At 51.4% G+C, this 15,975-nt stretch overlaps 1 protein-coding gene across 3 annotated transcripts in view; it reads left to right on the top strand.

Moving 5' to 3' along the window:
* Nucleotides 1-15,975, top strand: part of Camk2a (calcium/calmodulin dependent protein kinase II alpha) — a 59,240-nt gene that overhangs the window by 29,236 nt on the left and 14,029 nt on the right. The window contains exons 7-14 of one of the 3 annotated variants that reach the window (XM_035439032.1): nt 2,277-2,379; nt 3,753-3,836; nt 3,939-4,033; nt 4,760-4,882; nt 5,207-5,290; nt 6,677-6,719; nt 10,411-10,451; nt 15,311-15,343. In XM_035439032.1, coding sequence (XP_035294923.1) covers nt 2,277-2,379; nt 3,753-3,836; nt 3,939-4,033; nt 4,760-4,882; nt 5,207-5,290; nt 6,677-6,719; nt 10,411-10,451; nt 15,311-15,343 — 606 coding nt within the window. Of the gene's footprint in view, nt 1-2,276; nt 2,380-3,752; nt 3,837-3,938; nt 4,034-4,759; nt 4,883-5,206; nt 5,291-6,676; nt 6,720-10,274; nt 10,452-15,310; nt 15,344-15,975 lie in introns of those variants that run through there. The other 2 variants (XM_027402810.2, XM_035439033.1) reach the window with 2 other exon arrangements.

The raw sequence follows: 15,975 nt of genomic DNA, 5'->3' as shown, positions 1-15,975 counted from the left end.
CTTCTTCTGCCCCATTGATGAGGCTGTCAAATGAAAGCATAAAATCCTTGGGATAAGGCACCCTGTTACTCTTGCTCCTGGGTCTCTGTCAGGCAGAAGAGAAGAAAACAGGGCTTGGGGACTCTCTGTGCCCCCTTTCGCCCACTTGAAGGAAAGAGATAGCACTAAGAAGTCCAGCATTGTCATGTCTAGCACTGTCATGGGCTGCATGGCCTTGCCCAGTAAGTATGGACCTTATGGATATCCTCTGTTAACCTTATGGCATCAGCAATCAGTAATTCTCAGAACCCTCATTTTACAAAACAGGAAACAGAGACTCCAAGGGGTTTGTTAAGGATATGTACTTTGGTGGTGTCTGAGCAAGGACAAGGTTCCCTGGCTTGCTTTCAGCCCAGAGCCTGTGACCCCCTCCTCCACAGTGTAGGTCCAGAAAACTACTTAATCCAGTTCAGCTTCTGCAGCAGCAGCTCAGGGGCAAGCATGCCAGGTGTCCAGGAACCTTGGTCATCAGTGACTGCACACATCCTATGGGGTAGTCCTAGCGAGAACACGATTGCTTGTACTCACTGTGGACACCACCTGCAGCCCCAGTTTGGAAAGGACTTGTGAGCCCCAGGGTCATTGAGGAATCCTCCTCAGTCTTCCCAGGGCTGCAGGCCCCATTCCCACCAGGATTGACTCCAGGCCCTTCTGAGCTTAGATAGCCTCCCTGGTCAGCAACCAGCCAGTCCCCATCCTTCTTCAGGGCACAGTGCTCTGAAGAGGTCCTGTATCTCTTTCTTACTGCCTTAGGCCCTTCTTGAGGTCTCACCTATGCCCCAGGTGAGTTCCTTCTACCTTGGTGACAGAAAGGTGGGCCCAGGAACAAGGTCTCAGTCCGAGAGAGGGTGGCTTTCCCCTAGGGTCTGTTCTCGTTATGGTAACAGACCATGCTTGGGAAGAGGAAGCAGGAGAGCTGAGAAGCGGCCCAGATTTAGGCCACTCTGGAATCACTAATTAGTGGTACATTCATCAAATCAGGGCAGGACACTACTGAGACAGGACATGTTGGGAACACAGCCCCTGAGGACAAAGGAGGCCTCACCAAGCCAGGTGAAGGGCCTTATTTCTTTGCACCATGCTAGCCTTGGGCTGTGAAAAGTCAGGTGTGGCCCCTGGAAGTCCTGCTGAGGAAAGGGTGAGAGCCACAGCAGGCACCAGCTGTCTCTATAGTGCTTCAGCCCTGCCCCCAGCAGGAAGTTTGAGCACTGGGGCCTGGTGCTCATAAAGCAGACCCCAAAGTACTGCTGTTTACACACCTAGATACTGAGCTACAAGGCAGGCATCTGTCCCTTTTCTTTGAAATGAAGCCAACCGTCAGAGAAGGGAAATCATTTGGCCAGGTTCCATCACAGCAGTGGCAGCACTAGAATTAGAAGCCAAGACAAAGAGTGGAATCCATACTCTTAGCTTCCCTTTATCCAGAGCCTCAAGGGGGTAGGAAGACGCAAGAAGTGGAAGAATTTGGGCACCTAAGCCAGAGGCAGCAGCCTTGATGCCCCAGAGGTCAGCTGGTGGCATGCCCCATGTCAATTGTGGTCCTGCGTGTAAGCCCTGTTGTCTTTAAGATGGAGTCAGCCTTTGCTTTGACACCCATCATTTAACAGCTGTGACAAAGTCACATAGTCCCCCCAGAGCCCCACTTTCCCCATCTTATGTACACGATAACACATCGTTAGCAAAAGGAGCTAGGGTGGACTGGTGAGAAAGAGCTCTTTGGAGGGCAGACATGAGTCCGAGACCAGGACAGAGATATCTGGGAGGAGAGCAAGCCATGTAGGGAACACAGACCCCCAAACTGGGGACTAGAGGACTGTTTTGAGGAATGAAAGCGGTCATTGTGGGAAGCAAGGACTAATACATGTCCTGAGGTCCCTAGGGTTGGAGGTTGATGGTGGACCACAGCATTGTACTGGTATTAAAAGATGCTGCTGGTTTCTTAATGAGGCTAGCCTGTGCCACCCTCGTCCATCTCAGCTCTCCTCAGGCCCAGCTCTCAATCCTAGGGAGGCTGTCGGAGAAAGAATTTTTTCTGTTGCAAAAGCTGAGGGTCTTGCTTTGCCGTAGTCCCCCTCTTGGGAACAGGAACTCAGGATCCTAGATTTGGAAGCGTAGGAGGGGATAAGACCCTGACCATTCAGCCATTCTTCCTGTGTACACAGGCTGCAGGCGAGGTTCTGAACCTACTGACTATCTCTTGTTTCCTCTTCCCTCTCTGCCTTCCTGGTCCTGGGAAGCCTGAGAATCTGTTGCTGGCCTCGAAGCTCAAGGGTGCGGCTGTGAAACTGGCAGACTTCGGCCTGGCCATAGAAGTTGAGGGAGAGCAGCAGGCATGGTTTGGTGAGTGGGGTGTGGAGGGGCAGGGAGGGGAGGGGCATACTTTGGGTAACATGTGTGCCCCTGGGAACCCTCTGCTCAAGATGAGATGAGATGGCTGTTTGGCCATCTAGGGTTGCACCCAGCTAGCCTCTGGGCCAGTGGGAAGTGTCTACCTCTTTACCCTAGGAGTAGGTATGGGCACAGGCCATCGCTAACCAGGTGGTATGTCTTGTTTGTGAGAGCATGTACTTCTAGGCTGGCAGGAACTCGGTAGGGTTTCCCTGGCCCCTGGATGCTAGGTGTTACAGAGAATGGATGGCTAAGCAGCTTGGGAAAGGTCAGGAGAACTTGACAGGTACAGACTCCTGGTACTTGAGACTGACAACCTAGCATGCCTCAGGCTTAGAAATAATGGGGCATGTTTCCTCCCTCTGGGCACTTCTTAATGAGCAATATTGACCAGTGGTTAAGACACAGAACACTTAGGCTAGTTGTGGTGGCACCTGCCTCTAATCCCCGTACCTGGAAGGCAGAAACAGAACAACAGGAGTCCAGGGCTAGCCTGGTCTACATATATGAGACCCTGCCTTAAAACAAAACAAAACCAAACCAAGTAAGAACCAGAGTTCTGGGTTCAAATCCTGGCTCTGCTACTTACACGGTGTGTGGTTTTAATCCAGTCTTGTTTTCTTCATCTCTTAGAATAGTAGCATTTCCCTCAGGAAATCCAAGATGGTAACTAATAGCAGGCATGTGAAGTGACCAGGCCAATGCTTAGCACACCTCTGCAGCAATTAGTACCTACTCCTGAGATGACTAGTTAAAGCTATCTAGTTAAGATATCTTGCTGTTCATTATTCCAACAATCTTCTCAGTATTGAGAGGTATTAAAGGTTAGACCAGCTAATCTTTTATTTGACAGATTAGGAAACTAAGGCCTAGAAAGTAAAGCACGCATGTACCCCCCCTACACACACACACACAAAACTTAGCCAGAGTTGGGACCAAGTCTCTGTCATCTCATAAGCATCCCTTGAGCAGGGTGTAGGGTATGGACAATGGATCAGCTCTTAAAGGCCACCAGCAAGTGGCAGGGAAGGTTGGGACCCAGAGAGAAAGGAGCTCTGTGATAGATTACTCTTGTCTGCCTGAGGCTCTGGATGGAGAGTAGAAGGCTAGTGTGGTATAGTCCTGTCTGGTCTAGTCAGGCATATAGGCCTTATCAGCTTACCAAGACCCCTGGGTTTGCACAGTACACCCCCCAGCTTTGGGGCAGGGCTGTGTTCTCCAGCTCCAGGGCTATCCTCGTCCCCTCTCCTGCAGGGTCTTGCTCCAGGCTACTCACGTGCCAACCTCTGTGTGTGTGTCTGCCTGTCTGTGTGTCTGGGGAGCAGGGTTCGCAGGGACACCTGGATACCTCTCCCCAGAAGTGCTGCGGAAGGACCCATACGGGAAGCCTGTGGACCTGTGGGCCTGTGGTAAGTCCATCCGAAGGCCTGATTGTCACCTGGGACTACAGGTCCCTCTCTTCTTTCCATCACTCTCCTGCTTCATCTCTCCTCTCCTGCTCCTCTCCTCAGGGGTCATCCTGTACATCTTGCTGGTTGGGTATCCCCCTTTCTGGGATGAGGACCAGCACCGCCTGTACCAGCAGATCAAAGCTGGTGCCTATGATGTGAGTGTTGCTCCCTTCTCCAGCCGATGCTCCTCTTCTGGTGAGAGCCTGTGTCCTAGGAGACCGGAGATCTAGGGTCACACTATTCTCTACCACTGCAGGGTTGCTCCAAGACAGATCAGCAGAACCAGGCTGTGACCAAGTGGTGCCTGATGATTAGGGTCTAAAAGTGATGGAATTTATTCCATGGAACACTAGAAGGTAGAGGCAAGGGACAGGCACCAAGCATTTTATTTATTTATAATGATTAATTAAAAAGATAATGTCTCATAAGACCAGGCTGGTCTGAGAGTCACTATGTAGCCAAGGCCTCCCGATTCTCCTGCCCCCACCTCCCAAGTGCTGAGATGGTCGTTGTCTCCCACCATACCTGACTCTGAGACCTGCATTTTCCCCCTTCCATATATTAAAATAACTGAGCACTTCTGTCTCATTCTTCTGAATATTTTACATGTATTATCACATGTAACCATCACCCCAATCTATGACACAGTCATGGTCTATTACTCTTCATTATACATGTAGAGAGGTTGAGGACAAAGAGGCTTAGTGACTGGGACTAGAGTGTGGCAGTCTGGGTCCGGTGCCATGCTTCTAAGTACCTTGTGGATGCCTGAGTGGTTGGGCATGAGAACCCCTGCCTGCTCCCCTGCCAGTCAGGGGCTGGAGGATCGCAGGGGTGGCCTGGGGCAGGCTAGGCAAACCTGGCCCCTCTGTCCCTTCCAGTTCCCATCGCCAGAATGGGACACTGTCACCCCCGAAGCCAAGGATCTCATCAATAAGATGCTGACCATCAACCCATCCAAACGCATCACGGCCGCTGAGGCCCTCAAGCACCCCTGGATCTCGGTGAGCCTGGATCTTCAGCCCTGCCCACGCAGGAGGCCTAACCCTAACACTAACCCTTCACCTCACAGCCCCAATGTGGGGTTGAGGGGGGCCTTAACCAAGACTCTCTGGCTCTCTGTGGGTCTCAGGGACAATATAGCAATGAGGATGTTCTGGGTTGACATCATGTTGGGGGTCTCACTGGCATTGGCTGACTGGTGCCAGGATCCTAACCGTCACACACCATGTGGCAGGATGAGGGATTATCCTCCTTAAGATTTTGTCATTTCTTCTCAAATGCCGTTGGGTCGGTCTGCCCTCACACAGTTCTTACCCTCTCTCCAGCACCGCTCCACTGTGGCCTCCTGCATGCACAGACAGGAGACCGTGGACTGCCTGAAGAAGTTCAATGCCAGGAGGAAACTGAAGGTAACCGGTCGGTCCTTGTCCTTGGCATCCCTGGACTCACTACTTATTTCCTGCCTCAGTTTTCATGTGTGTTTACTGTACATTCTTGCACACTGGCCACCAAGGGTTTGGGGGAGTGAGCAGCAAATCTGACCCCATCCCACCCTGTCTGCACTCTGGTTGAGAGGACAGACGAGCAGGACTCTGCTGGGGCATGGTGACTACTGTGCCTGATGGTGGGTAACACAGCGGGGCGATGGCATTCCTTAGTCTGGAGGATTCTGGGAAGGATTTTAAGGGGCCTTCCTGGAGGAAGTGACATTTCAGTTGATTCTTTGGGACAAATAGGTGTAGAGTGACAAGGGGGCCAGAGATGTTCCAGACAGAGAGATTGCCTGTACAGATGTCTGCAAGTGTGAACACTGCTCTCTAGGGGGACACGGATGGTTTAAGAGAGGTTTATTGGGCGGGAGGCAACATGTGATAGGCATGAAACCACAGTTGAGTGAGAGAGAACTCCAGTTGCCGAGCATAGAGGAAGAATGGATGAGTCCATCAGAGATAGGTTAGGGGGCCTGAAAAAGCCGCTATAGAATCACGGTGGGCCCTGAACTGAGCATTCTCAACAGGCCCTGAACCTAGCAGGCTGAGGCTTTGCCATGATTGCTAGCTGCCAGTGTGCCTGATGGGGACAGAGAGGGTGGATGTGGAGGCCTTGACTCACTTACTACTCCCAGAACTGGAATGGAAGCTCAGGATGGGGACTTGGGCCAAAGGGGTGATGACTGGCATGATGGTCAGAGAAACTGAGTCTCACTCCCACCCCAGGAGGAAGTGTCTCAGAAGAAGGAAGTTTCCCAGTGTGGGGATCAGGGATTCTTAACTCAAGGGGCTATTGGATTTGAGATGGTACAAGTCAGGTTATAATGAGACAATACGAAGACCGTTTCGGGCCCTGGTTTCTAGCCCCTCACCAACTTAGAAAGGGCTTCTCTGAGTTGATATCCTCCTGGGTATGGTCCAGGGACCACGAAGGGAAGAACTCATTCTGGAACCAGGTCCTCCAAGTCTCACAGCACAAGCATCATCTTCCTTCCCAGGCAGGGAACTTCTGCAGCCTTTGGGAGCCCCTGCTAGAGTGTTTTAGAGTCCACTAGCTTTGGCCAGACCATGGGACCTTTTCATGTCTGCTGCTGTCTCAAAATCTGTGTCTGCCAAAGCTACTCCTCCAGGGAAAGTGGACGGGCTCTGGGCTAGAGGGTGGGGTGTGGTCAATGGAGGGGAAGGGGTGAGGCTTTGGCTTGTCTCTGAAGGGTACACTGCCTGCTCTTCCCCCTGCCCTTCTGCTCCTGTCTATGCTCCTCTCCTCACCTGTGCCTCTTCTTGGGCCCATCTTGTCTGTTGCAGGGAGCCATCCTCACCACTATGCTGGCCACCAGGAACTTCTCCGGTAGGTGGTGGGGCTAGAGTTCCGGGTACATCCTGCACCGGTCTGCTGGATGGCATTACACTGTTGGGTAGCTGGGTGTCCCCAGAGACAGGGCTGCAGAAGATACCATCATCCAGTCTTAGTTAACCCATCACATTTGGCATGGAGAAAGGAGAGATTAAAAGTCAGCAACCTGAGGCCTAGTTAGAGGTTCAGTCTGGCTTCCCAGTCTACAGCAGCACTGAGGTTCTCAGACCAGGCCAGCTAGAGGGGCAGATAGTTATTGCGGTCTAGTCCAGCAGGAAGGAGTCAGACTTTAGGAAGCACTGTTGTTAAAGCCTTATGCCAACAGGCACTTGGCTTCAGCTCAAGTTACTTCACAGCAAGGCAGTGGGGTGACACTTTTCCCTTTTTCCCAGGGGAGGGTGACAAAAGCTTAAGTATGCTCTGCTCCTCCCAGGTCTCAGAACTCAAGAAAGGCAGACTCTGTCCTCAGCACAGGTCTGACCCACTCAGAGCAGGTGGTTTTATCCAGGCTGGGTTACCCAGGAGCCCAGGGCAGGAAACTCCCAGGCAGGGAATGGCCAAGTCACTGGGCATGTAGCTCCAAACAGCAGGGAAAGGGATTATTGTCAGAGCTTAGCAACTCCACTTGGCACATGGGTCAGTGATGTGCCAGCTCAGCTTCAGGCCTCTCCCTAGGGAGTCCTGGGTGCTGATAGTGCAGCAGAGCAGATATAGACAGTGGAAGCGGCAGAGCTCACTGAAGGGGCCCTGGTACCAGGGCTGGGCCGGCACAGATAGCTGCACATACAGACAGGCAACCGCAGCCAGGGGTCACTTCTGAGCAGGTTGCAGGCCTGGGTTCCCTAGGAGGGTCTCCTGGGTCCCCAGGAGAAGACTCAGCTTCAGAAGTGTTCTTCAACCACACTGAACTCTCTTCGGTCATGGATCTGGCCGTTCCTGTCACTGAGCACTGAAAGCTGAGCTGCACTGGCAGGGTTTATTTTGTTTTGTTGTTTTATAATTATAGCACCCTGGAGAATACCAGTCTCAAGCCCACAGAACAGGGGCCCTTGGCTTGGTAAGCCACGGCTGTGTAAGAGAAGTGGGCTTTTTTTGTTTTGTTTTGAGAGTGGCAGAGGAATGCTGGAGAGACGGCTCAGCAGTTAGGAACATTTACTGCTCTTGCATAAGACCCAGGCTTGGTTCCTAGAACCTACATGGAGGCTCACAACTACCTGTAACTCCAATTCTAGGGGATCTAACCTCTCTTCTGGCCTCCATGGGGTCCTGTACACAAGCGCTACACATAAATTCACACAAACACACATAAATAGCTAGTTTTGTTTGTTTGTTTGTTTGTTTTTGTTTTTTTAAGGAAGGATTTTTGGACCTGATTTTGATTTCTAATACAAAAAGGAAGAGGAGAGAGAAAGAAGAAAGAAAAGAAAAAATAGAGGAAATAGATTTCTAATCATTAAAAATCAAAAGATTTGGGGGCTGGGGAGATGGCTCAGTGGATAAAGTGTTTGCTGGACAAGCACAAGACCTGAGTTCAAATCCCCAGCAGCCATGTGAAAAGCTAACTGTGTCAGTACCTGCAATCCCAACACCAGGAGGCAGAGACAAGGTTAGCTGGGCAGCTAGTCTAGCAGATAGGTAAACGCCAGGTTCAATGAGAAGCCCTGTCTCAAAAAGCAAGGGAGACTGGAGGCACACACCTTTAATTAATCCCAGCACTCAGGAGGCAGAGAAGCAGGTAGATCTCTGTGAGTTTGAGGTCAGCCTGGTCTACATAGCAAATTCTAGACCCTGTCCAAAAGAAAAAGGGAAAATGTGATCAAGGGAGGTATCCATTATTAGCCTCTAGGATCCACATGTGCGCACACAGACATACACATATCAACTTTGCACAAAAATAAATCAAGAGATTTTACACACACACACACACACACACACACACACACACACACACACACACAGAGAGAGAGAGAGAGAGAGAGAGAGAGAGAGAGAGAGAGAGAGAGAGAGAGAGCCTGGTAACTGGGGATGTAGTTTACATTGTAAAGTGCTTGCCTGACACACAAGAAGGCTTGAGTTCTTGTTTGTTTGTTTTTGAGACAGAGTTTCTCTGTGCAGAACAGGCTGGCCTCTGCCTCCCAACTGCTGGGATTAAAGGCGTGTGCCACCACAGCCCGGCTGAAGCCTTGAATATTCTTCTCCAGTACCTAAGAATCAAGGGTAGCCTGGTCTACAGAACAAGTCCCAGAACAGCCAGGACTACACAGAGAAACCTTGTCTGGAAAGACAAACAAAACAAAACAAACAAAAATCAGCAACACATGTGTGTGGTGGCACATGGCTGTAACCCAGGATTCAGGAGACGGAGGCAAGAAGATTACAAGAAAGGTCACACAGTAAATCAAGGCCAATTGGGCAGATTCTGAAAGGAAAAGGGTCTAGCTACATTGGGCCCAAACCTGTACGACAGTAGCCTGGAGTGGAGAGTCTCCATGGTGAACACTTTCCCCTGCTGTGCAGTCCCACTTGCACAGCCTGGAGAGACAGACACCAGTCCTTTCAGGCTTGGCATGCAGAAATGACCTCTACCCCAGGGAGTTTTGAGAGGTCACAGGTAAAATTATAGAGGGAATGAGAACTGGGGCATTCATGAACTCATCACTCAGAGCCCTTGAGGCATTGGTGTCCTGTACCCTTAACGCTCCCACCCTCATCCCCAGTTCACCTTCTTGGGGCTTCCTAGAGAAGGACGAATCATAAATGTCATCAAGAGACGACTATATATATCCTGAATGCTGTGCTAAGCGCTTCATAGGGCTGTGTCTCATTTAAAGCATTTTTGAAAGGTCTGAGGTGGCCACATAACAGTCAGGACAAGGGACAAGGCTGGGCATTCATGCTACCTTCTGGTTCATGCCCACTGACTGCCAGGGCTCCAGTAAGGAAATGAGAGAGGGAAAGGGAAATTCATGGTCTCAGCTTCCGTGAGACCAGTGGCTGGTTGTTTTTTTTTTTTTTTTTTTTTTTTGTCTACCACCAGGATTCAGCAAGCCCTAGAGTAGGATTCCAGAGGTTGAATTTAGGCCTGTGCTGCTGAGAAGAAAGGCCTGGAATGAGTGTTCTGGTAGGGGTGGGCCCCAGCGGGGGACATCTGCTTCTTGTCACCAACAAAATGCAGTCTGCAGCTGTCCAGAGTGAGTAGGCAGGGCTGACACATGACCTCAGCAGCAACATGGGGCTAAAATTAGAGAGGGCCAGGGCAGGTGGGGGCCAAAGCAGGGAGCTTCCAGCCCTCAATCCGGCTGCAGGCCTCTGAGTTGGCCACCAACAGCATTGATGACAGGGATCCAGAGGGAATCCCCAGGCTCAAACAGCAACCCTATAGTCCCGGGACACGTTGGACACCTCTCCAAGCCCCAAAGTCACAGGGCTATCCCCGAGAATCGCAGGCCCACTCTGCTGGGCTGTTGAAGAGGGGGTGGAAGGTGGAAGACAAGTGGAAGGAGAAGGAGGAGGAGGAGGAGAAAGAGGAAGCCTCTCCGTGGTGGCCAAGCCAGCTCTGTTCTCAGACAGACTACCCTCCACTGCTCTCGGCTGCTCTGCTGCGCGCAAATGCTGCTCTTCCTCACCCTGTGGGCCTTGGTGCCCTGCCTGGTGTTGCTAACGCTGTACTTTCTCTCCTCCACAGGAGGGAAGAGTGGAGGGAACAAGAAGAACGATGGTGTGAAGGTAAGTCCCCAGGAGCCTGCAGGCCTGTCTCTGGCAGAGACCTGCTTGTCAGGCCTTGGGCAAGCCCCGGCCTCACTAATGGTGACATGTCAGATCCAGGGCCATGCTCTCCCAGATCACGCAGTTTGTGCTCCAGTGCCCACCTCTCACCATGGTTGCTGGGAGCAGATTGGAGACGGCAGGCGGCCTGGGTTGCCCAGAGCATAGTAAAGGGGCAGATCTTGATGACGCTTCTGGGGCTCTACGGGGCTGGAAAACTGTAACAAGAGGGTACAAAAGGGACAGAAATGGTCATTAAGGTAAACTCATCCTGCCCAAGTGTGAGGGACTGGATGGACCGGCCTGCGCCTACACTAGTATAGCCTGTAACCCATGGAGAATGGGCAGTTATTTCACCGGGCTTTGGGATCCAGAAGGCCCTCTTCTCCACCAATGCCTGTCCCTGTGCCCGCCCCTGATGCCCAAGCTACCTCTCTCCATGCCCTTCTGGCCCCTCTTTCCTGTCTCTTCTCTGATGTCTGGGGCCTAGTCCCTTTGCTCTCTGCAGCCTCCCACCCCTGCTACCTGACTGCCTCACAGGGTCTCATTTCTGGAGACTGCCTTATTCTGGACTCTGCATCCACTAACCCGGGACATTAGAAGGTGTGAGGTCCTGAATGACCACCCAGGCCATTCAGTGTGTGCTGGCGGCTGCACAGCTTCTGTTAGAATGGCTATGGACTGCCTGGGACTGCATGGGGAGAATCTGGGCTGGGTATGAAGCCAGAATTGGTCTTCCCCTTTGCCCATTGCCTTTTCCACCTGAGGTGGAATGTGGACTTGGTGATAATTTCTAAGATTTCAGCTCTGAAAACATACCAAAGTGCAACCTTTCTCCCTAATCTAACCATTCTCCCTTCTCATCTTGTGTGCTTGAGGGCTGTGGCCACATGCTGTGTAGTGGCCCTTGGTCAGGGACAGACTTTATATGTAATGACGATCCTCAAAGACTACAATGTAGCAGTGAAGTTCCTATTGCCTAGCAGTTTTACTGCACACTTCCCCCACTTTTTCCTTCCCTTCCTTTTCCTTTTTTTTTTGGTTCTTCAAGACAGGGTTTCTCTGTGGCTTTGGAGCCTGTCCTGGAACTAGCTCTTGTAGACCAGGCTGATCTTCAACTCACAGAGATCCACCTGTCTCTGCCTCCCGAGTGCTGGGATTAAAGGCGTGTGCCACCACTGCCCGCCCTTTCCTTTTTTGATATAGGATCTCACCATACAGCCCAAGCCAGCCTCAAACTCTATCTTTTTGGCCTAGCCTCCAGGGGGCTGAAATTACAGGTATCCACCACTATGCCAGGCCCTTCTCATACTTAGATATGCTTGGATTTGTTTAGGTGCACAGTACTTACCATGTATTACAGATGAATACTGGATTCAGTATAGAAACATGCTGTGTGGTTTTGGAGCCTTGGAGCACTAGAGATATCATATGCCCTAAGGTCACTGTATGATACCTTCATAGTGACATAATTTCTCATGACACATTTCTCAGAATATGGCCATGTCATTAAGAATATACACAGTTGTTGGATTATTAGACAAAAATCAATGCTTTTCAAAATGAATTCTTTGGACCCAAATACTCTGGGGAGGTTCCTCTGGCAGCAGATGGAGTTGAGGAGGACTAGATAGGAGGAGACCCAGTTTTTAAAGTCCTGGGATTCCCACAAAATCAACAACTTCAATGTAAAGTCATCACAGCGGGTCAAAGAATAGAGTGGTTTACTGACAGTGGGAGCTTGGATGGTTCAAGTCCTGGGACTGTGCTTCCTTCCCTTCCTCCTACTTAGCTGGCTGTGAGGCAAGGGCTAACAAATGCTGAGAGTGTAAATGGTGCTCATGTGCACGGGAAGCTGTTGAATCAGGAATACCTTTCCTGTTTTGTGTGCCAGACTTCGCTTTCTCTTGAAAACAAATCATGCTCAAGAAAACACTTGAACACCTCAGATGAAAAGTTAACACACACTTGTCATAGAATTAACATACATGTTGTGGTAGACTCTGGTCTGCTGTCTGAGTGTCCTTAAGCCAACTTTGGCTCCCAACCTGAAACAGGGTGCTAGAGGGATGTACTAAAGGAGACTGCAGGTCTAAAGTGGCTGGGGACCCTCTCCACCCACCATGTGCAGATAGCTGCTGAGTTGAGGTGCCCTGGTCTGGCTGGCTCTTGGATTGGTCCTGGCAGATGGTTGAAGAGCCACTGGGTTTGGGGTCAGGAGAGGCTCACGTTGGGCCTGGGTTAGGGCTGACACTTTGGATCCAGCTGCTCTCTCGAAGAGGCAGAAGGTAGGAATGGCCAAGACTAAGAAGCACTTAGAGTGTGAGCTGCTTTCCAGCAAGCACAGCTGGACAAAATGTCCCTGCTTCCTTCAGGGTAGGACACACCCTAAGTGACTTCTTAGGGTGGCCTAGATGTGGATGAAGAGAAACTCAAAGGTTGTCCCTAGTGCAGCCACCTCCTAGAAACGGAGGAGGGAAGAGTAATTTGGGTCTGGCTTGGAACTTGGGGAATAGCTGGCTATGCCTCACTCTTCCATGGAGTGGAGCAGGCAGCAAGGCTTGGGGAGGTGACAGTGGCATGCTCTCAAGTCCTCAAGTCAAAAAGCCATTGGGTTGGATGGGAGCCTCACTGTTCCTTCTTTCCAGGGGTTGGTCCTGGTCCTGCCATCTTTACCAGGAAATTAGAGAGATGTTTGCAAAGGTTGGTGAGATGGCCTCACCAGAGAGACCCCTGGGAGTTGCAGCAAGCAGACACACACCCAGCTCAAGGGGGGATATCTGTGCTCTTTCTACAATCGTGTGCTGAGAGACAAATGGTTCCATGTGGAGTTTGATGGAGAGGCTATGCGGCCTGTTCAGTCACCAAGGGAAGGGCTGCTGGGCCTGAGTGACAGGAGCTTCTTGAGCCTTTACGGGCTTCTCAGGGCTGAGACTGACTATACTGCTGTTCTGTGACCCTTGCCGACCTTGGAACCAGCTTCCATTTGTGGTTCTAAGAGAGGCAACTTGACTTTTGCTGACAGCCCCCTTTCAATGCCATTCTCAAGTGCTGGTCAAGCAGGATGACGGTCACCCTCATTTGTCATTCTAGGAGACAGGATCTCTGTTCTCAAGAAGCAGTGTCCAGCCCTGTTCTCCTTTAGGCCTTGGTTTCCATAGGAGGAGTCCACTGCCCCCACCCCTCACCTCACTCACTGCCCTGTTGGTGTCCCATCCGTGCCGTTGTTGACTTCTCCCCCATGTCCCATCCTGTCACTGTACGTCCAAATCTGATGCAGTCTCTGCTCTGTGTTTCCTCTTCATGTTCCACCTGGAACCTTCTGGCCCATGGGGGTCTCCTTGGGTTTCTGCTGACAGCTGAGCTGTATGGGCCTGTCTCTCTTCCCTGCACACTGTCTGGCCAAGCTGCAGCCATGGAGGGAGGCCAGCATAAAGGAGAGGAGAGGAGAGGAGAGGAGAGGAGAGGAGAGGAGAGGAGAGGAGAGGAGAGGAGAGGAGAGGAGAGGAGAGGAGAGGAGAGGAGGAGCAGTTGCAGTGTTTTGCAATGAAGCCACACTACCCAGCCACCTAGGAAGGTGGGCATTCATGCCTTGTGAATACATGAGATAGAAATGTCCAGTGAGGTATATTACCCAGTGTGTGGGGGCCCTGGTTAAAAGACACATGTTCGGGCCCTAGCATACAGATGCCTACTGGATTATAAGAGCAGGAAGCCCTAAATCTAACCTGAGTTTCTCAAGGCATATCCAGGGCTCATTGTAGCACGGGCCTACACTGGAGGGAACTTAAGTCTCTCCTTTACTTTCTTCATGGGCTCGTAGGCAAGGGATTCCTGGCTCTCAGAAGGAAGGCATCTAAGATAGCCTGCACCTTTGAGGAGAGTCTGTTTGGAGTCCTGCTGGGCAGAAGAAAGAGCCTTGTCCCCAGCACCTGTGTTTCCCTTTGGATAGCTATTGACTTCTGAGAGAGTCTCAGGGCCCCCATTTGTCTTCTCTGGATATATCACTCAGATCTGTATTACTCTGTGAGCAAGTCTTCAAGAGGCCTGGCTCTGAGGACTGAGTGAGGGAGAAGCAGCCCATTGTTCCTGCCTCTTCCCTGGAACCCAAAGCTAGCACACGGATAGTGCAGTCCACACAGATTAGATTAGGCCAACTGTCAGAGCCACCAAACTCAGGTTCTGGACTTCTGACTGTGCCTCAGTTTATCAGCATAAAGGAGCCAAATAACACAACTGCTGAGAAGCTGTGATCACAAACGGGATGGCAAAGGTGCCCCCGGGGTCATCTGAGAATATTCTTGAAGGTGGACATGACCAGTTCCACCAAGACTTAATCAAAGTCCTTAGAGGGGACCTGCTTCTGTATAGGGCTCAGTGACAGAGAACCTGCCAGGAATACATAAGACCTTGGGTTTCAGAAGGAACAAAAATAAAAAGGCAAGTCTCCCCAGTGACAGGATGCCTGGAGTGGGGTCTGCTTAAACAGACATGCATGGAGAGTCTGGGGCTCATATCTAGGTCTGAGCACCCCACTGTCTCCTATAAAGAACAGTCAGCATCTAAGAGCCAAGACTAACTTCCCCCTCAGGTTGAGGCATGGTAGACAGCCCTAGGCGAAGGCAGGCTTGGCCTCAAACTTGGATGTTAGATCGGTAGAGCCAGGTATAGGTGTTAGAGGACCCAGAACTTGCCAGGCCACATGTTGCTGATCAGAAAGGACCACAGAGGACGGCCCTGAGGCCATCCTCCTTCCTAACCTCCCTGCTGTTTTCACGCGGTGTCTTTTCCTGTCCCATCTCTTCTCCTTGTTTTTCCAGAAAAGAAAGTCCAGTTCCAGCGTTCAGTTAATGGTGAGTGTCCGCCGTCTCCCAAACTCCGGTAAATGCTGGGCCTCAGACCCTCGCTCCCTCGCTCCTGCCTCCCTCCTGCAGGCTGCACAGGAACCCGGGGCGGGGAGAGAGTGCTCAGGGCATGCGTGGTACGTGTGCATTGTGTGACAATATGTGTGTGTTGTGTGTGTGTGTTGTTTGCGTGTTTCTGTTGACACCTCCAATTCCACGGCCCAGACCAGCAGGCCAACAGCAGATCCAAGGCCTTCCTCCAGTCCAAAGGTGGATTTGAACCAAGTCCAGCCCTTGGCTTCTTGCTTCTCCCACCCCTTCTGCTCAGGAGCTCATCTCAGGGCTTGGTTTGTGCAGTTTGCTGCTAGGGTGGGGCTCAGTTTGGCCAAAGCAGAAGACATCACGGAGGCTCCTTGAGCTTGGGCAGGCCACCCAGCAGAGGAACCACAGCCCTGCCTCTGTCAAGAGTGCCAGGGGTGACACGGTGGCCCATGCCGCTCGTCTTCTGGTTCCATGGCTGTCTCGGTTGCGCGGTTTTTCTCCCCTCTGAAAAGCCCACCCTCTCTCACACTGGGCCTGCCTCTCTCTTTCTTCTTTTCCTGCCAGTGTGTGTATTCCTGCCCCATTCTATGGCTCCCATG

The sequence above is a fragment of the Cricetulus griseus genome, chromosome 2, assembly GCF_003668045.3.
Source record: "Cricetulus griseus strain 17A/GY chromosome 2, alternate assembly CriGri-PICRH-1.0, whole genome shotgun sequence".
Lineage (NCBI taxonomy): Eukaryota > Metazoa > Chordata > Mammalia > Rodentia > Cricetidae > Cricetulus > Cricetulus griseus.
This window is presented reverse-complemented; position numbering and strand designations above follow the sequence as displayed.